This window comes from Ahaetulla prasina, chromosome 4 (assembly GCF_028640845.1).
Source record: "Ahaetulla prasina isolate Xishuangbanna chromosome 4, ASM2864084v1, whole genome shotgun sequence".
In the NCBI taxonomy this organism is placed as follows: Eukaryota; Metazoa; Chordata; class Lepidosauria; order Squamata; family Colubridae; genus Ahaetulla; species Ahaetulla prasina.
This window is the reverse complement of record NC_080542.1, coordinates 51,338,575-51,364,419: the sequence shown is the minus strand read 5'-3', so window position 1 is coordinate 51,364,419 and position 25,845 is coordinate 51,338,575. Positions and strand designations below refer to the sequence as shown.

Sequence of the window (25,845 nt, the reverse complement as noted above, 5' to 3'; positions counted from 1 at the left end):
GCACAGGCTGGTGAAGACCAACTCTGACTATTCCCGCAGTTTTCACCTAATTAAAAGTAGAAGTTTTTCACTTTCTCAAAACAGTCACATGGTCCAATCAGGATGCTCTCCAGTTGCCAGGTGACTCCAGTCCCCTTCTTCTGAGCACCTGCAGGGATGTCCTTGGTTTCCAAGAGAAAGTATTTTGTTTTGGCTACAACATCCCAACTATCTCTATCCCTCCGTCCCTGTCCATCTTCTCCAGTGTATTAGTACTGAAGTCTCAAAATGGCCTCAGTCAGGCCAGCTTCAGGACTGACAATTACTTCATCATCTGATTCTTTCTCTTGCTGATTTTTTAGAAGCTTTTGGTTTTGGTGAGTTCTAATTTTATACATATGCAAAACCTTGACTGAATTTATCATCTTGAGTAACATGAAATGTTTATTGTACCATTAAATCAAATAAGAACCACCATTTTTGAGTCCAAATGGACAGTAGTCATGGGCCTGAATTGTTTTGCCATTAATATAGATGAAAAAAAGAGAGAAGTTTCAGAAGCAATATTGGAAGACGGAGATATATTACACTTTTACTGAAATGCTTTATCACTGAGCTAGAGAAAAAAGAAGTATCTTCTAATCAAAGAGAAAAGGAAGAGATGACTGCAGAGTACACTTTTATGTGACCTCCAAGCTCAAACCAGGAGAAAGCCCAAAATATGAAGAACCTAATATTGCAAAGGATTGAATTGTTTTTGGATTATGTCATCTAAGGATTTCGACTTCTGAGAAATTTAACCTACTTTAATTTGTCCCAGAGGAATTATGGAATCAAAAACTGAACAATAAAGCAGAAGGAATTAAACTCTGTATTAAGCTCTCTCAATGGCTCAGAAGTAACTGTCAGGCTACTTGGTAGGGTTTATTAGAATGAATATCATGGTATTTTAATTCATATATACCAAAAAGCAATACATGACCAGTTTTGCCATATATTTTATTTCTTTTACATGGTGTTTTTATATCCTTGTAATGTAAGCTGCCTTGAGTTGCCACATACAAGGAAAGAAAACCTTGGTTCCAAGGATATGGCATAAGCTATTTCTCTGAGCATTTAAGGGGAAGTGGGGCATATACCGGTATATTTTTCTGATACCTCAGTATTCAACGGCTTCAAAAAAAGAACCTTTGTTTTTTGGTACTTGACACATTTTGACACAAAATTTTTGTCTCATTTGTTTGGTACTTGATGCGCTGCAATAAGAACAGGAGGGCGGCTGTGGAGAATGGACAGGAAGATGATCATGCCAGGAAGATTGCTGCAAAAGGAAAGTGGGGATGGCCATAGAGATTGGACAGGGGATTGGCCATCTGGGAAAGGTTCCTGACATAGGAAAAGGGACAGACAGGAAGTTTTTCCCAGCTGAAATAAAGGATCATGTGGTAAGTTACGTGATTTGTTTGGTACTCGTTTTTAGTACTTGTCACACCTCCTGGAACCAATTAATGACAAGTACTAAGGTACTGCTGTATTATATTAGAAGGAAGCCACTTAAAGCAACTCCTTGCCCTTTCTCATCATGTGTACCGAGGAAGGAAGATTATCTATTGCTCAGGCAATGAGGGGAGAATACTTTGACTCCTCAACAAAGATATAACTCTTAATTCACTAAAGTATAAGAAAGGGGAAGATGTACAATTAGATTTGCAAGATTGTGTTATTACAGCCAATCTCAATAAAAGTAGTTTTAACCTTCCAGTGGAAGTGGTCTCATTGTCTTATCTACATAATGGGGCTGACAATATTAGACCACAGTTCTTTTTATGTCCATCGGACTTTAAATTGCGCATTTCTTTTTTCTTCTTAATGGACACTTGTTGTATACTTGTCATGTTTGATGCTAGACTGCAGTTGATCCTGAAATAATTACATTACTACTCTGGGAAATTATAGTCAAGACATGATGCCTACAGTCCAGTCAAAGGGCTTTCTCTGATGCAAGTATTAATTTGGCTATCATAGCTGTCAAGATGTGAAAAATGTAGTTGGATAGATTTCTACAGACCTTCACTAGGATTGTAGCCAGCAGAATGAGTAGAAAATAGGAATCCATTCCAAGAAAAACAGAGATCTTCAAGAAAATACTATTCTATTATTGTTGCTATGAGGAATTGGTTGTTGTTCCATATTAAGAATAAACTAACCTTGGGGTTGTTTCTACATGATTTATTGCCTTCATCAACACATGCAGTTTCTATTCATGGTGTCTCTTCTGCTATGGCTGGCTGAGCTGGTTGGCAAGAACGTTTTCACCTTCAGGCATGTGGATTGCCAGCATAAAGATAAACTTGATGGAAAAACAATGCTAAATCTGTAATGTACAGTGCAAATGAGGGCTCCATTCTTTAGTTACATCAAGGATTTCTCCAATTAGAATTGAATATGTTGGTCACAGACACAGCTCTTTGAAGGCCCAGGGTTCGTTCTAAATTATGAAGAGCTTAAGTCTACTGATGCCTCAAAAACAATTGTTAGAAAAAAGTAATTAAAAATTATACAGATTATTGGGAAATCCAGAAAAAATAAATTCTGCTCTATCATTTTGTAGATATTGTCAACTTAGTTAACAGGTTATCTAGTAATTTTTAAGAATACTAGGTAAACCACATTACATTTTTACTACTTTATCATAAGTTTGTAACAAAGAACAGTTGTTTTTTCAATTTGCTGAATGGTATTTGAATGTAAAATTTAAAGAAATTTATCCTCCAAAAGGGCCACTTTTTATCATATGTATGAACATATTCTTATCATGCCAACCCTTTCATCAAAAATATTACACTGATTTTTGAAATTTTCTTTGCATATTATTTTTCTTCTGTTCAATCATGTGCAGTTCTCAAAGAGACAAATACCTACAGTTTTCTTGGCAAGGTTTTTCAGAATTAGCTTGCCATTGTCTTCTTCCTAGGGCTGAGAGAAAGTGATGACTCAGGGTAACCCAGATGGCTTTGTGTCCAAAAATGAGAAGTCATGGTCTCCCAGTTTCTAGCCTGGTGCCTTCACCAGTAACCAAACTAGTTGTCATAAGATATATATAACGTATTATATTGTGCTATGCTTTATTACCTTGCATTACATTATATATTCTTTTAAATGTGTTCACTTTATTTCGGAGAAGATTGATTTAAACTAAGCCAAATAGAAGCTCAAATCTTTTCCATACATTTGGTGGTGATATTAAAGAAGTAAATGGGAATACCTCCAATGATTTAAAATAGCCAATGGCAGAAAAATTCTGTAATAAAAACCAGAAACAAGGAGAGTTTGGCCTCTTAGCCAAGATCTTGTAGAAGGAAAGGTGGCTCTCGCCTGTAAATTTACAGGAAGTACAATGGTATTTAACTGGTTCCCTACAAACATCATTTCATAGTAGAATATAGATATTAATCAATTGCATGTCTTATTATTTCATTTCTCCACAGCCCCAAGAGTTAACATAACATAACATAACATCAGAGTTGGAAGGGACCTTGGAGGCCTTCTAGTCCAACCCCCTGCCCAGGCAGGAACCCTACACCATCTCAGTCAGATGGTTATCCAACATTTTCTTAAAAATTTCCAGTGTTGGAGCATTCACAACTTCTGAAGGCAAGTCGTTCCACTTATTAATTGTTCTAACTGTCAGGAAATTTCTCCTTAGTTCTAAGTTGCTTCTTTCTTTGATCAGTTTCCACCCATTGCTTCTTGTTCCACCCTCAGGTGCTTTGGAGAACAGCCCGACTCCCTCTTCTTTGTGGCAGCCCCTGAGATATTGGAACACAGCTATCATGTCTCCCCTAGTCCTTCTTTTTGTTAAACTAGACATACCCAGTTCCTGCAACCGTTCTTCATATGTTTTATCCTCCAGTCCCCTAAAGTTTTTTACTTCATTTCTCTGCCTCCAATATATCATTTCCCCCTTGTCTTATATTTCTATATTTATCATATTTATAGATCACCCATGCTGAACTATCTGGCCATTTAGCAAGTTCTGCTTCTATAATGCCCCAGCCTCTAAATGAATGGTGTGAATTCTTCCCTTGTAGTGTATATGAAAATGGCTGATACTTTTCTCCCCTTGCCAAGCTATGTTGCAGGAAGTTATATACCCAATTTCCTCCTTTCCAAAGTCAAAATTCACATAAATCTCCTGTGCTCAGCCATGGGATGGCAATGACCTTCACAAGACCCCTTTATACGCATAGTGTCTCTGCTCTGCTGGATGTAGACATCATACACTTCTTTTTTAAAGTATTCTATAGTTTATTATAACACAAAAATGCAATTGAAAAATAAAAATTAAGGAAAAAAGGGGGGGAATGCAAACTGTAAGGGGAAAAAAAGAAAAAACAAAGGCTGACCCTGGCTCTTACCAATACAGTAAAATACTAATACAATTATAGATAATGTAAGGTTGAAATTATAATTATTACAAGCCAATTCTATAATTTACCCAATTCTAAATTTAGTAAATTTTTAATAAAATTTTAAATATCATTTTTCCAGAGGTGGGTTTCAGCAGGTTCTGACCAGTTCTGGAGAACCGGTAGTAAAAATTCTGACTGGCCCCGCCCCCATCTATTCTCTGCCTCCCAAGTCCCAGCTGATCGGGAGGAAATGGGATTTTTGCAGTAACCTTCCCCTGGAGTGGAGTGGGAATGGAGATTTTACAGTATCCTTTTCCTGGAGTGCAGTGGGAATGGAGATTTTACAGTATCCTTCCCCTGCCACGCCCACCAAGCCATATCCACTAAGCCACACCAACAGAATTGGTAATAAAAAATCTTGAAACCCACCACTGCCATTTTTCCCTATATAAAGCATAAAAAACCAGAAGCAACATCTCAATAGAAACAGGACCAAATAAAATTTCTGTGTTTAGAACAATTTACATCGCAAGCTTAACCAATCCATTTTTCTTTCTTTCTTTTCCATTATTGTGAAAAGTAATATATATTTCTATTTAAGCTTATTAAACTTTGTAGATGATCTTCATTCATATTAACAAAATTCACTGTACTCTTTCAATTTCTTTAACCTTACAGGGAAAACTTATTTTATATCCATTTTAAAATTCCAAATGTTTCTTTAATTTTTTTTCCAAAGTTAACAAATTCTAATACATCTTTTCTTTAACTTCCTCTTAACATACTATATTTACCTTCAAATTCTATTTCAATAAAATGTAACTAACTTTAGGAATTTTTGAAGCACTACATATAAGAAAAAGAAAGAAAAATCAAATCCATTTATAAACATGAAACCATACATTGGAACTTTCTTTCAGTTACACAAATCAGACCAGTAAAAAATCAATCTTAACTCAAATTAGCTTATTAAGTCACTCCTTCCAACTTGTCCTCATAAATTAAAATCTTTTTTATTTGGAATGTCTATCAAACAAATATAAACTTTTCATTTGCTCAGGAGATTCTTAACCTTGTTAGTATCCATAAAGAAAAAGTCCCAAACTTTTCTTGAGGATTGTTGATTTACTTGAAATAATTTTTCTTTCATTTGCACTGGAAAGCTTAACATTTAAACCATCTCATAATAGGTATAATTGATTGGTGTCAGATTTGTATTCCAAAATTACAATTATGTCCTTTGCATTGTTAAATACTTGTGGAATATCCTTTGTGGTTTGCTTAGCTTTCTGCAAATAATTGAATTTCTGCATTATTCAACTTTCTTCCAATAGCTTAAGTAATTTTATTTCTCTTGCTCCTCTTTCATACATCTTTAAAACATACCAGTAATTGACTTATATATAACTTCTTAACATCCATCCCTAATTTGGTAAACATCAAACTACCATTACAAAGCATAGTTTACATATACAATTACATTCAAGTCAAAAGGCTTTCTTAATAGCTTATAAGATTTATCATTCTTTTCACATTACTGAACACAATCTAAGTTTCTTCTCTCAAGTGTTCTGGAAGAGTAATATGCTTCATAAAAAATAATAAAGACTCCCATCCCTCCATATATTGAAAGATGTTACACATAGTGAAGCATTATATCAATAGTGGACTGCTACCGGTTTGCCCCAGGTCGGACAAACCGGTGGCAGAGGTGGTGGGAGGCTCTGCCCACCTGCCCGGACATCTCTGCACATGTGCAGAAGCATTGCACGTAAGCACGCACACATCCACGAGTGAACTGGTAGCGGCCGAAATTGAAACCCACTACTGCATTATATAAACCAAGATGCCATATATATATATGAAGCACGAAGCTGAAGCCTGAAGATGACAAATGAGACTTTGTCGAAACGTCGCCAAGACACTTCCAATTTTACGCGGGAGAAAACCCAAATAACCAAAGACCTACATATCAATAGAATATTTATATTTGTAATAAGACTTGCACTATGTACATGAACATTTAATTTAGGAGGCATGTGGAAATCACATTGTGCAACTCCAGGACATCAGATCATATCTTAACACCAGGTTTGACACCAGGATCCAGCACAATTAGTTGACAGAAGCCTCACCTCCAAGGAGGTCATATTGTATATGGTGTCAGTGACCCCAATGCAAAGTCTGGCATGCTCCTGAATGCTGTAGAGCAGGGGTGTCAAACTCAAAGCCCGGCCCGAAACCTGCCCATGTGGTGCTTAGATCTGGCCCAGGGGGCAGCCCTGGAAACAGCGAAAGACTGGCCCAGGGTCCCTCTGCCAGTGAAAACGGAGCTGCGTGCAACCCTCCCAAGCTCCATTTTCGCTGGCAAAGGGTTGCAGAAGGCCGTTGCAGCCTTGGGAACCTGTTTTCTCTGGCAGAGCACTCAGGGCACCATAGGCACCCCTGATACAAGTGACATCAAGCTGGCCACACCCACCCTGACTATACCTACTCCAGCCCCCGAAGTCAAACACAACCCTGATGTGGCCCTCAATGAAATTGAGTTTGATATCCCTGCTGTAGAGCGTAGGCCCAACGATTGTGATTAAAACAAACAAACAAAAGATTATTTCAAAATTGAAATATCATTTGCACATGTCTTACTTAGAACCTTTCAGGTACAAAAATGTGAAGCTGTACAAACATGTTTATACTTTTTACTTCAGGGGTCTTACATTGAAACCAGGGGTGGTATTCACTTACCTTTGCTACTGGTTTGCAAATGTGAGCACGTGCATATGCGCTAGCTTCACTCACAGCCGCCACCACCACACACGTGCAGAGTCTTCTGCACATGCGCAGAGCATCAAAAACAGGATGTGATGATGTCCGGGCAGGTGGGCAGAGCCTCCTGCAGTCACCATTATCAGTTCACCCAAACTGGATAGAACTGGCTGAATACCACCACTGACTGAGACTCTAGAACAGGGCTGTCAAACTCCCAGTCAATGAGCCAGATGCGTCACACTCTGGCCATGCCCATGCCTGGTTTAGCAAAGGCGGGGAAGTCCTGATATGTCATGTGACACTGCTGTGACGATGCAAGTTTGACACCCCTGCTCTAGAAAGAGTGCAGAAAGAGAAGAGCAACAAAGATGACTAGGGGACTGGAGCAGGGGTGGGTTCTACTTACCTTTACTACGGGTTTGCATTGTGCCCATGCGCGCGATCTTCTGCACATGTGCAGAAGCTTCTGCACATGCGCAGATCACTTTTATGACATTCAGGTCAATGGGCGGAGCCTTCCGCCGGTTTTACTACTGGTTCTATAGAACCGGTCCAAACCGGGGGCAACCCACCACAGGACTGGAGGCTAAAACATATGAAGAATAGTTGCAGGAATTGGATATGTCTAGTTTAAAGAAAAGAAAAATTAGGGATGACATCGTAGCAGTATTCCAATATTTGAGGGGATGTCACAGAGGGAAGGGGTCAAACTATTCTCCAAAACACCTAAGGGCAGAACAAGAAGTAACAGAATGAAACTTATTAAAGGGAGATCCAACCTAGAACTAATTACAAATTGCACATCAGTGAGAACAATTAATCAGTGGACCAGCTTGCCTTCAGAAATTGTGGGTGTCACTGAGCAACTGAGAGCCAAAAGCAAAACTGCAGCCCAGCTGAGCCAGCCTAAAGCTGCTGTTATAAGAATAAGCCCTGTCAAGGCTAGAGGGAATCCTACTTGCAGTTCAGCAGGTCCTATGACTGGGAAGGATCCCTTCTGATTAAAAAGACTGTAGAGTAGTGCAGCCGCCAAGGTACAAGAAAGAGGCCTAATAGCAGGCCAATGCTGTGGCAACTGAGATCTGCCAATGTGGTCGGTGGCAGAAGCTAAGGAAAGTGGTCACCACAACTGTGAGCCATCGCTGTGGTGCAGCTGCAAGGCAGACTAAGATTGTCTGGGAGAGGCCTGAGTCCTAAACCTAGATTAGGGCTGGCCTTAATTTGGCCTTATTTAGTAAGCTTTTAGCCTACTGAAATCTAAATCCTAGAGTTCATAGAGGGGCTACAAAGATACTCCCTCCCCCAGTTAATTGGGGAAAAAAGAATAGGCACCTAGATCTTTACAATGCAATATGGGGAGTAAATTACATTATGTACAACCAATTTACCAACAAACTATGTATCACCTCACATGCATGATGCCATCCTAAATCCAATCTAAAGCATAGACTCAAAACAGTGAAATTTTGCAAAGCCACATTACTATGCTTATATTCCATTTCTCAGTAAAGATGACAGCAAAACTAAATGTAAAAGAAAATAGGTAGTTCAAAAAGGCCACATAAAACATGAAATCACCAATTAAAATTACACCAATCCTTGGTGCTCTCTGAGCTTGTTTGCAGACATTTTGTTATCTGAATATGTAACATCTTCATTGTTACAAGGAAGTAATTTGCTCCCTGTTTATATAAACCTGCCCCCACCAACACTGACAGGGCAAATTACTGGATATAAACAAAGAGTAAAGCTCATTCTCTTCTAGTACTGAAAATATTACCTGCAAAAAAACAAACAAGCTCAGAGAGCACCAGAGACTCCACAGTTCAATTCTGAGTTATTGATATTCTCTTCTATTGATAAAATTATAGCTATTAGTGAAACTATAACTAAACATAACTACCCAAGTGCCTATTTTAGTTACTCTAGAATATGCAATACTACCAGACATTTTATCTGTTTTGACTGCGGAAAAAACACCAAGTTGCTTTTCAGGTTGACAAATTTAAGAGTGTTAAATGTCAAATACTATGCTTCTAACATCTTTCAGACATATAATAAAATTCCTAGATTCCCAATATTATCACTATTATTCCCATTATTATAATAGATTTTGTCAGATATCATACAAGTGACTGAAGTTATGTACCCATGTCTATTTTTTCTTTATTTATTTTCATATCACTAGTCCTCAGGAAAGTCATTAAAAGGAAAAGGGCACAAGTCTTTGGAATCTGTCAGCAAGCACTTTTGTTTACCTGTAGAGTTAAGAAAGAAAGCAGTTGTTAGAATTATTATTCTGTAGAACAGATGCTCAGCAGATCTTTGCAGTTGCTTATTATGGGTTACTGTAAAAATACAGAGAACCACAGATTTATTTCTCATCACTCTGGTGCAATATAATGTATAAGATGAAAAGATTTCTGAAAATTATCCTATCACAAAAAAGTGAAAGCACGATAATGTAGTTTTTCAGCAAATCATTGGGCTCATTAGAACTACTCTTTTTTTCAGCCTTTGATGGGGAAAAAGTCACAAACTGATGGCAAGCTGAATTCAGGTGAATTCGGGCTGAACATGATACTATCATCCACATGTTTGGTTTTTTTAAGTGTCTGTCATAAACTCCGAGGGAGGGGGGGGAATCTGTTTGTTTTTAATATCCTCTTTGACTACTCACTTTTCCAGAATGTATTGGATGCATGTATTGGAAGAATAACTTCTCATTTGCTTTCATTTACAAATCAAACTGAGCAGAGGGTGTATGTGCAAAATCCCTTGCTATGGTTCACAAAAAGGAGAGGCAGTGCAGGCCAGTCAGGTTTCTCTTTTTATGCCTGAATACTAAAATTAAAATGACTCTGCTGCACTCTTTCTTTTCTTTTTTTCTGCCATCATAATAAAAAAAAAATCCTCATTTTCTCATTTAATTTCACTGTGTACTTTCTCAATGGAACGTATGTATGCAATGTAAATAAACATCATCCATTTGGTATGTGATTATTTGCTTTCTCCTATGTGAAATAAAATAATATTTAGGAAGAAAAGAAACCCTCAATCTAGAAAAAATCTTAAGAAACAAAATGAAGTCATGTCCTGATTACATCTCCATCAATAATGGCTAATAAAAAAGGAGATTATAGCCACTATGTCAATAAGTTAAGATACCTGGGAAAACTATCAGTTAACTATGAATGACTTGCCTGTTCACATAGAGAAATATTGCTTTCTCAGTACATAACGATAAAACATTCATTTGGTAAATATCATTCAGTATAGTAATCCATTAAACTAAAACAAACTTGCATTAAAGAAAATATTATGAATTCAAATTAAATTTTTGGAAATAAATTTTGGAAATAAAATAAATTATCCCTCATTTTCACATTTCCAGGATGTAAAATTTCAGAACCATCTTTACCTTCATTCAATATTTGTCTCAAGTATATCATCAGTTTTCATTGGCTGCTCATTATCACAAGTCCCGCATTCTTCCTGTTTCCTCTTTATACGTTTTTTCCGACAATAACTTTGAAAAGAAGTAAAAAATTAAGTCTATGAGATACATACATTCATACATACATACATATATATATATATTTGTTTTCTGAGGTTTTCACAGGTGTTTGTATGTAGGTCTTTGGTTGTTTGGGTTTTCTCCCATGTAAAATTGGAAGTGTCTTGGCGACGTTTCGACGAAATCTCATTCATCATCTTCAGGCTTCAGCTTCGTGCTTCTGGGAGCAATGTGTGATCGCAGCTGTTTCTTCCTTTTAACTGCTAGTGGGGATTTGAGCTGATTGGGTGGGAGCTTGGCTGTGCTCTGATTGGATGGGGGGTTTTTTGTGCTCTGATTGGCTGGGGGTGTGTCCTGTTTGGGTGGGGACTTGGTGATGCTCAGTTTAGTCTGTGTTGCAGGGGGATTTGAGCTGGTGAGCTGCATTGCTGTTGTTTGGCTTCGTGGTCGTGCTACATCTTCATAGTGGGTGTCAGTCTGCTGCATGTATGGATTGGAGGTGTTTAAAATGGCTAATGTTGCAGCTGCGGTCTGGCTTCTGGTCCTTGGTCATGCTTCATGATCAGTGTGGGTTTGGGTCTGCTTTCTGGGTGGATGTGCGGTTGTGACATCCTGTGTAGACCTCGTGAGTATGGGTCTGGTGTCATTGCTCCTGTTAGGGACTCGTTTGTTAGGGACTTTAAGGTGTTGGACCAGGTAAGAAGTCCCTAACACGAGCAATGACACCAGACCCCCTTTATATATTGCTGATCTATAATTTCTGGTAGCCCCAGCCAATATGACCAGTACTCAGGAATATTAGAGATGTCATGAAGATTATTCGAGATGTCATTATATACTATCACAGATTGTCTATCCCAGGCTCAGAAAAAAGGCTACCAAATTTGCAACTGATAAGAAACTGGGAGGAATAATTAAAACAAAAAAGCAGGAATCAATATATACTGATAAGTTGTAAGACTAAGTCCAAATCAATATTATAAAAAGGATAATCTGTAACATGTTTCAGCTATAAAAATTATATATATACATACATGGATACATACATACTTGCATACATACATACATGCATACATACACTTATCCTAGGCAAGATCAAAGCTTCTAGTCCAAAATTCTACATGGGCTAATCCAGATATTATGGATCATCCATAACAGACTGTAAATCAGTAGTATAATGCAGCTATTAAAAAAGGTGAAGCTCAGATACTTTGGCACCAAATGAGAAGAGAGGACTCACTGAAAAAAAAACCTTGATGCTGAGATTTTTGAAGGCAAAAGGAGAAGGGACAGCAGAGAATGAGATGGATGGATAATATCATTAACACTGTGGGCACAAGTTTGAACTCAGGGAGACAATGGAGAACCAGGAGACCTAGCATGCTATGGCTCATGGGGGACGGCACAGTCAGACAGGACTTAGCAACTGAACAATAGCAGTTAAAAAAGCTACAATAAAAAGAAAGTACATTACTAAATTACACAGAATTCTATTTCTCTGTCCATTTATTATATTATATTAAAAAGAATTACATGGAGTTTACTATTTCTTTGGAGCAATAGTGTAATAAAAGTATTGTACTTATACCTAAAGGTATCTAACCCACTTAAAAAAATAGATGTGGAAATAGGTAGATTTATAACTTGATTCAAAAAATCTCTTTATGAATTTCTTCTACAGCTTTATGTAAACGAACAATACTGAAGAACATAATTCTAACATAGCCAGAATTAAGGAAGAAATTTTACTTCAATCGGGAATAGTAAATTCAGTTTTATTTTCTTCGTAGATATTGCATGTGGGAATGCATGTACGTGTGCATGTTATACAGTATTAGAAACTTCTATAAGTTATAATTGCTAAAGGCTGATTAACTTAGTAACTATATTTGTAGTTTCATGAAAATACATATAGAAGCCAAATTTTCATTTGGGTGTACTCACTGAGTGCAAGTGCAGATAAATGCAGTCAGGATGATAAGCATTACCATAACAGCTATCAAAGAAACCACCACAATTTGACTTTGATCTCCTCTTAAATGAAATAAGTCCAATCGCTCGCATCTTTCCCCAGTGTAGCCTGTCTCACAGCTGTAAAAAATGTAGAAAAAATGTTTTGCAAATCAGTTTTCTTTTTTCCTTTAGGACTGAAGTCTATTTCTGCAGTAGCATCTATCCCACATAGACTACACACTTGTGACTAAAGCAATCTTTCCCAGCCTGGTTCCTTCAACATGATTTAGATCACAATTCCATCACCATTAGCCATGCCACCAACCGATGATTATGAAAACTATAATGTGACACAGCTGACAGGTACAGACTGGGGAAACCTATGAGATCTGCAAACGAATTGCACATGCAGATGAATCTTAGGGCTTGAAAACTGCCATCCAATGGAGTTCCTGATCTAGAAGAGCTTCAGCTGCATTCAGGGAAATATCACCAGAACATGATAGTGTTTGGCAACCTAAGCAACTTAATGTGTGGTCTTCAACTTCCAGAATTCCCTAGTCAGCATGCTCTGTGTCTCCATTTATGCTTGGGGTTTACTGTATAAGGAAAAGATTTGGAAATAAATGAACAGTGGAAGATTTGGTATATATGCTGTTTTTCCACATGTGTTCAGTTAAGGCATTTTGTGGCTAAGCACCCCATCAGTTGGACTAAATCAGTATTCCCAGATCAGTATTTCTCAATCTTGGCAGTTTGAAGATAAGTGAACTTCAACTTCTAGAATTACCCAGATAACATGCTGGCTAGGAATTTTTGAGAATTGATGTCCATACAGTTTCAAGCTGCCAAGTTGAGTAACTCTGTTCCAGAACAACTCATCACAAAAGAAAGTAGTTCCAGTTTATATCCTATCCAAATTGAGTAATTTCTGGTGGTGTCGGAATCTTAAAATAAAGATAAATGATAATAAAATAAATTAACAATGAAGACACCCAGAATTATTTTTCTTATAGAATAGTTGGCCCATCAGGAAACTTCAGTTGTCTTTACTGAGTAACTAGTTGACAAATCTTTACTTTCTGTCAGTCAACAATCCTTGAAGCCCTACCACGGCCACAACTAGTAAGTAATGGAGAAGGTATACCATAATTATAAAATCAGGACAGATCAATTACCCCCACTATCCCCTAAGCAGATAGATAAAAATAATAAATAAAAAATTTAATAAAGTTATATTAACTTTAACTCTAAATCTTTTTAAAAAAATCTTATGCATGGGATCATATTGCATATTGAAGGTATGTATGAAATAAAGGTTGTGATATAGATATGATTAAGTCCAGAATTTTGCAATACTAAATCTAAGATATTACCTTTTTTAATCTGAGAAAAAAAGTAATTTTAAATTATAGCTTTAAAAGGTTAAAATAAATCAGCTTGCTCCACCTCATCTTCAATCTCACAGATTTGTCAATGCAAAGTGGACAAGTAAACTAGGGAGACTCCTCATGGGCATTCTTTAGGCAACATAAACCACTGCCTAAGAAATTTTATGAATTTCTTAATAAATAATAAATACTGTAAAGTTTTCGCATTTTAGCAATCATCCTTGCACAGGTAAGATTTTGTCTACTAATCAACATTAAAGAGAACATGGAGAGGAATCCATAATTGGAAGACTGCATTTAAAGAGTTCTTACAGTATTCACTCCAGAATTGAAAGAAACAAACCGATTCAAATAAGTAAGACACTTGGCCATTAGTAGAAAACAGAGTCAAATAAATACATATTTGGCCTGGGCATGACATATTCTTTGGAGATATTTGGCCATTAAAGTCATGCTCAGGTTTAACTCTTGGGAAAAGGCATGTTTAGTTTTGGAACCTACATGCAGGATGGAGTTTTTACTGCATCAACATAGCGGCATCTTCCCTTGACACAGAAGTACTTGTACTCCTCAGGACATTCAGAAAAATGCCCACTCAATCTCAAATCTAGAAATAACAAAATAAAAATAAAAATAAAAATATATATTAGATTCTACTTAAAATACTTGTTCACCTGGATTACTAGTGACTAACTTTTTCCTGCTGTGCTATCTTTAATAATTTCCTCATTTTGAAAAATGTTTTCAGTAATTCTTAATTATTTTAATATCAATTTGAGTGGAAAATTCCACACGAGCACTCTCTTTTGATTCCAATTCTGTGTCCCATTCCAAGATAGCATATAGGGTTCTCAGGAGCAATAAATAAACAATAAAGACATTAGCAGTACAATCTTATTCATATCTGCATAGAAATAAGTCAAAAGAACATTAAAAATGTGTTGAATCAAATGAAAGTCGCATCAGGTCCAACAGTCTGTTTCTGCATTTTACCAGTAAGACAGGAATGTAATGCTAACCTATGTTCCCTACAATTTTGTGAAAAAGCTACTGCATCTGTTACTGAAATAATGATGCAGCTATGATGACTTATAGCCACAAAGGAACTTATTTTTTCATTTGTTTAATTTTGCTTAACTGCAATACAACAGAATAACAAAGTTGGAAGGGGCCTTGGAGGTCTTCTAGTCCAATCCCTTGCTCAAGCAGGATACCCTGTACCATTTCAGACAAATGGATGTCCAGTCTCTTTGTAAAAGCTTCCAGTGATGGAGCGCCAACAACTTTTGAAGGTAAAATGTTCCACTGGTTTATTACTCTCAGTGTCATTGTCATTATTCTCTCCTTGATTAGTTTCCAACCATTGCTACTTATCTTCCTTGGTGCTTTGGAAAATTAGATGATCCTCTTTTCTTTGTGGCAGCCCCTAAATATTTGAACTCTGTTATCATATCACCCCTAGTCCTTCTTTTCACAAGACTAAACATACCCAATTCCTGCAACTGTTCTTCATATGTTTTAATCTACAGCCTTCTAATCATCTTTGTTGCTCTGTTACTCTTTCTAGTCTCAACATCTTTTTTACATTGTGATGATCAAAACTGGATGCAGTATTCAGTGTGGTCTTAAGGTAAAGGTAAAGATTCCCCTCACACATACGTGCTAGTCGTTGCCAACTCTAGGGGGCGGTACTCATCTCCGTTTCAAAGCCGAAGAGCCAGCACTGTCTGAAGACGTTTCCGTGATCATGTGGTCAGCATGACTCAATGCCAAAGGTGCATGGAACACTGTTACCTTCCCACCAAAGGTGGTCCCTATTTTTTCTACTTGCACTTTTACGTGCTTTCGAAACTGCTAGGTTGGCAGAAGCTGGGACAAGTAACGGGAGCTCACCCTGTTACACGGCAGCACTAGGGATTCGAACCGCCGAGCTGCCGACCTTTCAATCGACAAGCTCAACATCCTAGCCCCTGAGCCACCGCGTCCCTGTAGTGTGGTCTTACCAAGGCCTTATAAAGCAGTATTAATATTTCATGTGATCTTGATTCTCTGTTAATGCAACTTGGGATTGCATTGGCTTTTTTGGTGGCTGCAACACACTGCCAGCTGATATTTAAGAGATTATCCACTAGGACTCCGACATTCCTCTATGGTTACTGCTATTAAGCCAGGCTTCACCTGATTTGGATTCCTAAGCCTATCTCCGAGAGTGTTGACTATTCTTACCAGGTTGGTGTTATTCCTCTTCTTTTCCATCTCTAAATTATTTATGAAGATATTGAATAGTACTGAGTCGAAGATAGAACCTTGGGATACCCCACTGCTTCCTTCCTTCCATGTAGATTCCTTCCTGCCATTAAAGACTACATGTTGTTTGTGGTTTGTCAGCTAGTTACAAATCCATCTGGTGGTGCTATCTATCGTGGTCTACTTTGTCAAAAGCCTACTGAAATCCAAGTGTACTAAGTCCATTGCATTTCACTGATCCACTAATTTAGTCACTTTGTCAAAGAATGAAATAGGATTTGTTTGGCATGATCTGTTTTTGACAAACTCATGTTGGCTTCTGTTGCTTGCTTCTAGGTCATAGGTGTCAAACTCGATTCAATTATGTGATGTATCATGATGTATCACAACTTTTTGCCTTTGTGGAGCTGGGGTGGGCATGGCCTGCATGTGATACATCTGCCCCACGGGCCGCCAGTTTGACAGTTTGCGAGTTCTAGGTGTTCTCAGATTTGTTACTTGATTATCTTTTCCAAGATTTTCCCAGGCATTGATGTCAGGCTTATTGGTTTGTAGTTTAATCACATCAGCTGTTTTCCAGTCCTCTGATAGTTCCCTGGTTCTCCAGAATCTTTGGTTCCGAGATCTCGTCTGCCAATTCTTGCAGACCTCTAGGATGTAATCACTCAGGTCTATTGATTTGAACTCATCTAGAGTGGACAAATTTTCTCTTATCATTTCTCTCTTTTTTCTCCTATTTTAATCTGAATTCCTAGACTTTTATGGTTCTGTTTTTGATAGGTTGGGCTATTTTTGTGTGAAGACAGGTGCAAAGAAAAAATTAAGCAGCTCTGCTTTCTGCCTTCTCCCTGTCACTTTCTTGCCATCTTCTCCCATTAGTGGACTATTTGTTTGTTTGACTTTTTTCTTATTTTTATATGTTAAAATAAACTTCTCTTATTATTTTTGACACTTGTTGCAAGTCTTAGTTCATTCTGAGGTTAGCTTTCCTGGCTTCATTTTTGCAGATTGAGGTTATATGCTGATGTTCTACCTTAGTTATTGGTTGTTACAGCAAAAACACCTGATGAGTCTTAGCTGCAGAGAATGAAATATAAATAATTGGAAGAGAGAAAAGCAGGGCAAAAGAAGGGGAGAGAAATGGTTTTATACTCAATTAAGAAGATTGACAAGTTACAACAAGAGCAATTTAAAAACAACTGATGGATGTAAAATAAAAGAGATTTATCAAGATGGGAAATAAGCCTAGTGAAACTGTGAACTTGGTGAGGGATTAGGCAAGGCAAAAGTTGAGAGAGATTTAAATCTTACATTATGCAGAGAGTCTGATTTGGTTCTTAGAGGTCTCATCAGCAAGAGAATATACAGAACATGAACATATTTCTTTCCCTGTCAGTCTCTGCATGGCAATAATTATGTATCTTTGATCATTTTGACTTTATATTTGTTTTTTGCCATGGGTTACATCTACCTTTGAAAATTCAAAAATATTTGCATCCTCAGACCCAAGGATAGTTCTTCGAAATCCAGATATTTTCCAATTCTTGACAACCATCTCTGGGTTTGAATTAAAAACTGCACTGCTGTATTAAGGGCCTCTGTGGCTCAGACTGCTAAGACAGTCTGTTATTAACACAGCTGCCTGCAATTACTGCAGGTTCTAGTCCCACCAGGCCCAAGGTTGACTCAACCTTCCATCCTTTATAAGGTAGGTAAAATGAGGACCCAGATTGTTGGGGGCAATAAGTTGACTTTGTATATAATATACAAATGGATGAAGACTATTGCTTAACATAGTGTAAGCCGCCCTCAGTCTTCGGAGAAGGACGGGATATAAATGTAAATAAATAAATAAAATAAAAAATAATAATGTCATCTTAAATATTACATTAATACTTGAGGGATTATTAATAATTGGACAGGAAATGGGAAGCAAATAAATTTCATAATAAATAAATTCAAAGTTACTGATGATCAGTAAGAATTATGCATCTATATTTCTTTAAAGAATCATTAAAACAGGATATATTTATAATTAACATATTGCAAAATGAGCTTAATTGTGATTGCCAGTATCCTAAAATATTGTGCATTGTTACATGTAATTACAATGAAAATATTTATTCATTAGATTTCTTTCCTGCCTTTATTTTCTATATAACTCAAGATGGCAGAGATGCTAGCTCCGCTTATTTTCCCCATAACAAATCTGTGAAGTAGGATGGGCTCCTAGTTACTCAACTACCCGTACTCAATGGACAATTAGAACTCCTAGTCTCTTGTTTTCTAGTCTGTAACCTTAATTACTATGTCAATTAATCAGTTGAACAGTCTTCCTCCCCATTATTGAAAAACAATGCCGTTGTCAGGAATTAAAGTCCATCTGTTACCTGTACATGTTCCATTCATGTAATCACAGGAAAGCTTCTTGGTTTCTGGGCCAGCTGTTGCATTTTCACTGCTAGTCACAGAGCTGAAAATGACTATGCCTTTAGTTGGGGAGGAGGAGAATGGAAATTATTTCAAAAGTATATTTCAATTAACTCAAATTACAATAATATTTTTACCCAGTGTACTGTTTGTCTCTTGTTTCTAAAGATACAATTCCCATTTCATTATCTTAATCCTCTAACAATGTGGGTTTTGCTATGCCTTAAGAAAATTTTCAGTTTGAAAATTTTAGATTACTTACGTTACCTATGTTCAATAATGCTTTAAAAAGTACCTCACAACATTTGCTCTCAACTGTTTGAAAGATCTACTTCTAATAGCACAGTGGCAGATTAACACATCTTTGTTAAACAGCTAACAGAACTTCCCCAGACAAGGAAAAACTGAGAAAGTGCCCATTTTTACTCCACAGATTTGCTCTATGAGAGAAGCTTGACAAGATTTGAAGGGGCTTTATCAGCTACACGTGAATAAAGCACCAAGAGTCATGGAAATAAACAGTATGCTCAAAGCGTCTATAAATATAAATTTATTTATATTGTTTATTTATTTATGTTCACATTGCAATTTAATGCAGTTTAATGCAAACATCTGAAGATAGTAGCAATTTTCCTTATTTATTTAAATTGATAAAAAAGTACTGAAAATTGTTCACATAGATTCTGTTAGGTTTCCATGTAGATTGTTCTAATTTATTAGTTCCATTTTTCACTCTGATAGGTCTGGTGGTGTGGTGGCTCAGTGGTTAAGATGCTGGGCTTGTTAGCTGGAAAACCGGCAGTCCAGATTTGAGACCTGAGTGCCATGCGATGGGGTAAGCTCCTACCCTTGACCCAGCACCTGTGAATTGTGAACTAGCAGTTAGAAAGTATGCAAATGCAAGTAGATAGATAGGGATAAAAGCACTCCGTGATGTCATGCTGGCCACAGGACCACGGAAATGTCTTCGGACAGCATTGGCTCAATGGCCTTGAAACAGAGATAAGCACTGCCCCCTATAATCGGCAATGACTAGTGGAGTTGAATCTGCAGGGTCTCCTTTACAAACTTTTTATGTCCAATTTAAAACTACTATAACTATGTACCTTTCCTCTAAAAGTTAGCTGTTTATACTTGAGACTAATTTTCCAAAAGCTATCAAACTGTCAGATACACTAGAATTTTTTTTACAACTGATTAAATTAGTATTTACCAAACTTACCTTTCCCCACAGAAAATAGACTGTGTTACTATGTATAAATGTAGATATTTTAGCTAATTTAGCTATATATAACTTTAGCTATTTCACTGTTGAAAGTTTCAACATAAGACAGCAAATCACATTGGATCACTTATATTAATTTCTAAACAAGCATGTATAAAATTAATCTCACATTTGTTTTTATTCACTGATATCAATATAGCCTTCCAAGTCAGCCTACAATCACTATTACTAAATAATATTTTCATCACAGGAGGCCTCAAATAAACATTTGTAAGAATTTCTTCAGCTGGTGACCTGGAATTAACCCTCAATCCCCTTTATTAGCTCTTCCAAGAGTTGTTTTTTTTAAATCACTGTTATGCCCAAACATATATCAACTGTACAAACCAAGTCCCTCTTACTAAAGCTTTCTTAGACTAGATAATGATATTTATAAATTATTTTTCCTCACCCTTATTCTTGCCTACAGGATGCAAATTATTCAAATATTTCCAATTTTGCACACCTGCACACTCTTTCACAAATTTGCATGTAATGAAGAAGCCACAAAAAGTAAAAAAGAAAAAAGAAAGAAATAACTGCTGCAGCAGAAAAAGAATTCCCTGGAGGCAGTGTTATTCCCACTCCCATTTGTCAAATTGATAAATCGATGGCAATTTCAGGAGTATCCCTCTGTCTCTTTTCAATGATCGGTCCTTCTATATTAGGACACCATATAAAATTCAGTAAATAAATAAAAATTGCCAAATATCAAGAATTTATTATAATATAAATATTAAATGTCAACAAGATTATGGGAAGTGTTATAATTCCAAGTTTGGTAACTAAAATGAGAATACCGTTAAGATAAGTGCATACTTACAAAGTGCTATAACAGAAATGTAAAATTTGTCCTAATCATGACAGATGTGCAGGAAAATAGTACAAATAACTTAGTAAAGTTTAAAATATTATGTATCATTAAACTTAAATTTCACTTACGTAAATGAAGCAGTCTAATAAAATACTTATTTACTGGAAAAGCCAATGAATTCCGTAGGTATTTAACTAAGCAAGGACTGCAGCCTTCAAAAAGAAGCATAATTCTGCTCAGTCACCTGACATATTAAATATGAAAGGTTTTTATTTTTAAAATATAGAGCAAGTAAGATAATAGGGGAAAATATTGAACTAAATATGCTTGAAACACAAAGCCAGAGTATCTTTTTGAGATTTTGAAGGATACAGCAATTAATAATGTAATGAATAAAGAAATAAACAAAGAAGCTACCATATGTACAGTTCAAAACAAACACAAATATTGCTAACATTGCCATACCAGTATCTCAAAATTACCAATATAATTATAAAAAAAAATGTGCTGGACCCATACCATGGCTGAAACTTTTGTAGACAGGATGCAAATTAAAGAGTTGCATCTGTACAACAGCTGTGTAGCACTCTCTCACTTTCGCTCTTTCCCTCCCTCCCTCCCTCCCTCCCCCTCCCTCCCTCCCTCCTTCTGTTTTAATAGAGACAAGTAGGAATTCCTAAGGAAAAACTTCTGAAATTCAGCATATTTTGCAATTGCTGTTTTGAGATTAAAGAGAAATCTAGATTTTGGAAGATTAAGGCTGAATTAGGCAGTGAACTTCTGACTGCATGTTGCATTCATCTTTGTGAATTAAATAAATAGCAGAAAATATTAATATGTTTAAATTTTCAATCTGTTATAAGCATAACAGTATAATTACTGCAAGTTATAATTAAAATGGAATTATCCTCTTTCTCACACTTCCCTTTTTCCCTGGCTTAAGTCATAGCCCTGTTTATTCCATTAATTGTCTTGTTGCCAATTTATTTTCCCAAGTTCTGTTAGGCATTTCACAGTACCTGAATGTGAGTTTTCTGAGTTGGTAGACTAGAAAAGAAATATCTTGGGGAAAATATTCTAAAACACAGCAAACCACTTCCACACTATTGTCAAAGAAGCAATATGAATGTCTTAATTTTTTCTCAGGAGTTGAACTTAACTTGAGAGACACTTTATCTAGTCACCAGATATATGAACAGGTCTTTGTCCTGAAAGTAAACTTCATTTCCAGGGAAAGCAACAACACAACAGTGTCCCAACAAAGCAAGTAAGTAGGAACAGAAAGGCATGGATGTTTTTTAAAAGTGTGTTTCATCACTAAGCTTTGACTACTAGTATTAAAACATTCCAGGAGTTCCAGAAAAACATGTAATCCAGTTAAACCACTTGCAATATCTCAAGGCAAGTGTCATAGAACTAAAAAATATTCCACTATTGAAATTGCTATCAATATAAATAATGTGATGTTTAGTAAAATCAATTGGCTGAAAGTATTTCCCAAAGACTATTACTATCAGATAAACAAATCCAGACATATGTTCTGTAATGCCAATATTTTAAAATAACCCTAATTAATATGTTGTGGATTATAAATTATATGGATTCTCTTTTGCTGAAAAACAGATGCTATTAAATGCCATGCGTTTATAATGCAATGCAAATTAACACAATAATTATTTTCAACTCTCTATAATGTAATAGATTGTTAGTGATGTGTAGTGATATTATTGCAAAATTTAGTTAATAAGTAATATACCTTAATAAACACACAAGCCCACATTATAACAAAAACATTTAAATGAGAAATATTGCAAACTATTTAGGCTGGTTTGTGATTAAACCAGAGCAGTCTTTCTTTACCTTTTAACTTGTTTACCTTTTAACGTGTTCTAAGGCCCCTTAAAATAAACACACAGGATAAAAATAGACACTTAGGTACTCTATTTAATGGGTATCCTGCCAAGCAATGCTGTAGCAAAGGCAGTCTAATCTAATTGATGATATACTTGGCACCGTAAAAAATCCTACTTCAGATTTCTCTAGCCATAACAAAGTGGGTACTTGGTTTCCATAGCAAGGCCTGAATGCAAAACTTGGAAGGAAGGAAAGAAGGAAAGAAAGGAAGGAAGAGTCTGACTTTATCATTAATGAACAAGGCTTTTCAGTTGATGGAATAGATTTGACCATATTCCAAGAGGGTCGGGATGAAGTCTTGTCAACAGCAACCTAAGCTATTTTTTTCCATAGAGCTTCCTGTCTTTGAAAAAATTGATCTCTCTTTGTATTACAAAAGTTACAAACAGTCATAACTGCAAACACTTTGCTGTTCAAATAGATTGAAGACATGGATAAGTTGATTTATTTATTTCTTTTTCTGGCAGAATTCCTATCCAGGACAAGCAACAACACTGCAAGTGAAGCTGACCCTGCTGGGGGTTTGCTTACTAACTTACTTGCTTATTAAATTCATATGCTATTATTGATTTGATTTAATTTATATGACGCCCCTCTCACTTATAAGACGACTCTTATAAGCGTATAAATTGATTGGAAATCCCTGCCAGAGAAGAGAAATAATGACAGCGCGATTGAGTTAGAAATGTTATTCTCTTTTCCGACAAGGGTCCCCGGGTATATTAGTTGCATGACTTATGTCAGAAAAGGACGCACCTGTTGAACGTCTACCTGTCGTGAAGCTACCGAAGAGTGTTCTATGCAAGAACAGCAGCAAGTAGCCAGGAACCCACCCGACAACCGTGGTAGGTAGAAAGGAAACGTCAATCCTCACCCAGGAGCAGCAGAGGGCCAGAACCCAGAAGCGCGTCTAGGGCCATCATAGCCGGGATTCACCTCCACTAGCCAGCGGACTGCAGCAACTTACACGAAACAGCCACCGCCCCACAACTTGGAAAAGTCAGGAGGCGCCGCTGAGACGGAAAGGCGCAGCCTCTCCGGCAACCTGAGACAGGGGTTCCCCCGCCTCCTGCTTCTCCTGGCTGGAAGGCACAGAGCTAGCTGTTCGCCGCCCGCCCCCTTTAACGCCTTGCATGAAAAGAAGTATCAGCCATCTCTGCCATCCGGAATCGCTCGAACACCTGGCGCCCTTGCTGCTCCTACTCCTCCTGGCACGGACGGGGCGGGGGTTGGCGTCACCGTCTTTCCTTCAGGTATATAGGGAAATTTTTCCCAGTCCCTGAAGAGGATTATTACTTCTTACTCTTGAAATATTTACGCCACCGGTCAGAGGACTCCTGAAGACTTCCGTAGCGATCATATCAGGCGCAAAAAAGGAGGGGGGAGGCGATGATTAAAAGAACAGACCCAAGGATGCGCTCAGTTGGCAGAAGCAGGATCCAACCCTAACTGCAATGGCGGGAGACAAAAGCGATGAGATCCAAATATCATGTCATTACCGAGAATAGCAACTCAACCCTTTGCTCAGATTATTTAAATTGAGGAGCCTTAATGAAATCCATGTGCTGTGATTCCATCCTCCGGAAAACGCCTTTGTGGATCTCAGCTCAAAAAGCATATTGTAGAAAAGAAACAGCAAAGACGAATAGTTGATCTATAGGAAACGAATGGAAAATCATCAAGGGGAATTTTTAATTATGTAAAGAGATCAATTAAGGATATAGTTATCAATGGTTTCCCATTTGCAGTTATCAAAAAGATTCAAAGTGGACAAAAAGATTTTTTTGAAGTACAATTGTGCATGAGGATGAATTGTTAAAAATTAAACACTTTTGTTAAAATTTGATACAGAGAAAGACCAGGTTAAAGAATGTATGACTAAAAATTTTGATTACAGTATACAGATTGATCGATGGGAAAATATGTGATGAAAAACAATGAAATTTTATTGTGTTATGATCTCAAAGAAAATTGTTATAAAATAAAATAGAATAGAATAGAATAAAAAATTTTATTGGCCAAGTGTGATTCGAAAAACAAGGAATTTGTCTTGGTGCATATGCTCTCAGTGTACATAAAAGAAAAGATCATGAAAAATTCATTATCATGAATTTTAATGATAGTCATAGGGTACAAATAAGCAATCAGGAACCAATCAATATTAATATAAATCGTAAGGATGCGATTTATTGTAAAATAATGTGTAATTAATCATAAAATAATGTATAATTGGTATATGCCACCATAGAAATTATCCAGAAGGTATTTTAGATTATGTCTGTTACTTACTATACCCTGTATTCTGTTCTGGGAAGTCTCGGGGGGGGGGAGTAATGGGGGGGAATGGGGAAGATTATAAATTGATTGATTGCCATTGTACAGGAATAATGGTAGAATTAAATAAGTTGGAATGGTGTAAAGTCGGGGCTGCTTGGTAGCCACTCCGGAAGGGTAAGGGTAAGGAAAGAGGAGTAAAGAAGGAAGAAAGTAGGTAGGCAGGTAGGTAGGTAGGAAAGAAGGGAGGGGGAAGAAAGGATAGGAGGAGAAGAAGGAGGGGAAGATAGAGGTTAGAAAGGATGGAAGTGAGAAGTGGGAAGGAGGAGGGGAAGGAGGAAAGTGAGGAGGAGGATGGTGGGGAAAGTAGAAGAAGGATGAGAAGGGTAGAAAGGATTAAGGAAGGGAGTGGCGACCGAGCAGGCCCGATTGAGCATAATTTGAGTATAGGATTGATTGTTGGATAAGTGATTGTACTGTACACTGGTCAAATTGTGGGAATTATTATGGAAAATGAAAACTTTTTTTAAAAAAAAAGAAAAGAAAAGAAATTATCCAGAAGGTACGAAGGCACTTCAAATCTATCATTTTATCATGCTTGGTGAATATTTAAGAAAGCTAAAAAGTTTTGTATTCAAATACATATTTTTATATAGAGGTTTTTAAATAGTAATATTCAACTGAAGCCAGAATTTTTACTTTTAGGACTAATGAATATTCAGAAAAGAGCCCAAAAGATTATTTTAGTATATAATTACCAAGGCAAGATTATTACATATCCACAAAGATGGAAAAATCAAATGCTACCCACTATGGAGGAATGGCTGACAAAATTGAAAATCTTGCTGAGAGGGATAAACTAATTTTTTTGCTTACAGAAA

At 36.8% G+C, this 25,845-nt stretch overlaps 1 protein-coding gene across 1 annotated transcript; it reads right to left on the bottom strand.

The window, feature by feature from the left end:
- Positions 1–3,904: 3,904 nt before the first annotated feature.
- On the bottom strand, positions 3,905–23,751 carry BTC (betacellulin). Its single transcript, XM_058183309.1, has 6 exons — positions 23,565–23,751; positions 18,659–18,757; positions 14,523–14,628; positions 12,622–12,768; positions 10,582–10,689; positions 3,905–9,418 (listed from the first exon to the last, which is right to left on the bottom strand). The coding sequence occupies exons 1-5, from the start codon at positions 23,611–23,613 to the stop codon at positions 10,584–10,586; spliced, it is 507 nt and encodes a 168-aa protein (XP_058039292.1). The 5' UTR covers positions 23,614–23,751; the 3' UTR covers positions 3,905–9,418; positions 10,582–10,583.
- Between the last annotated feature and the right edge of the window lie 2,094 nt (positions 23,752–25,845).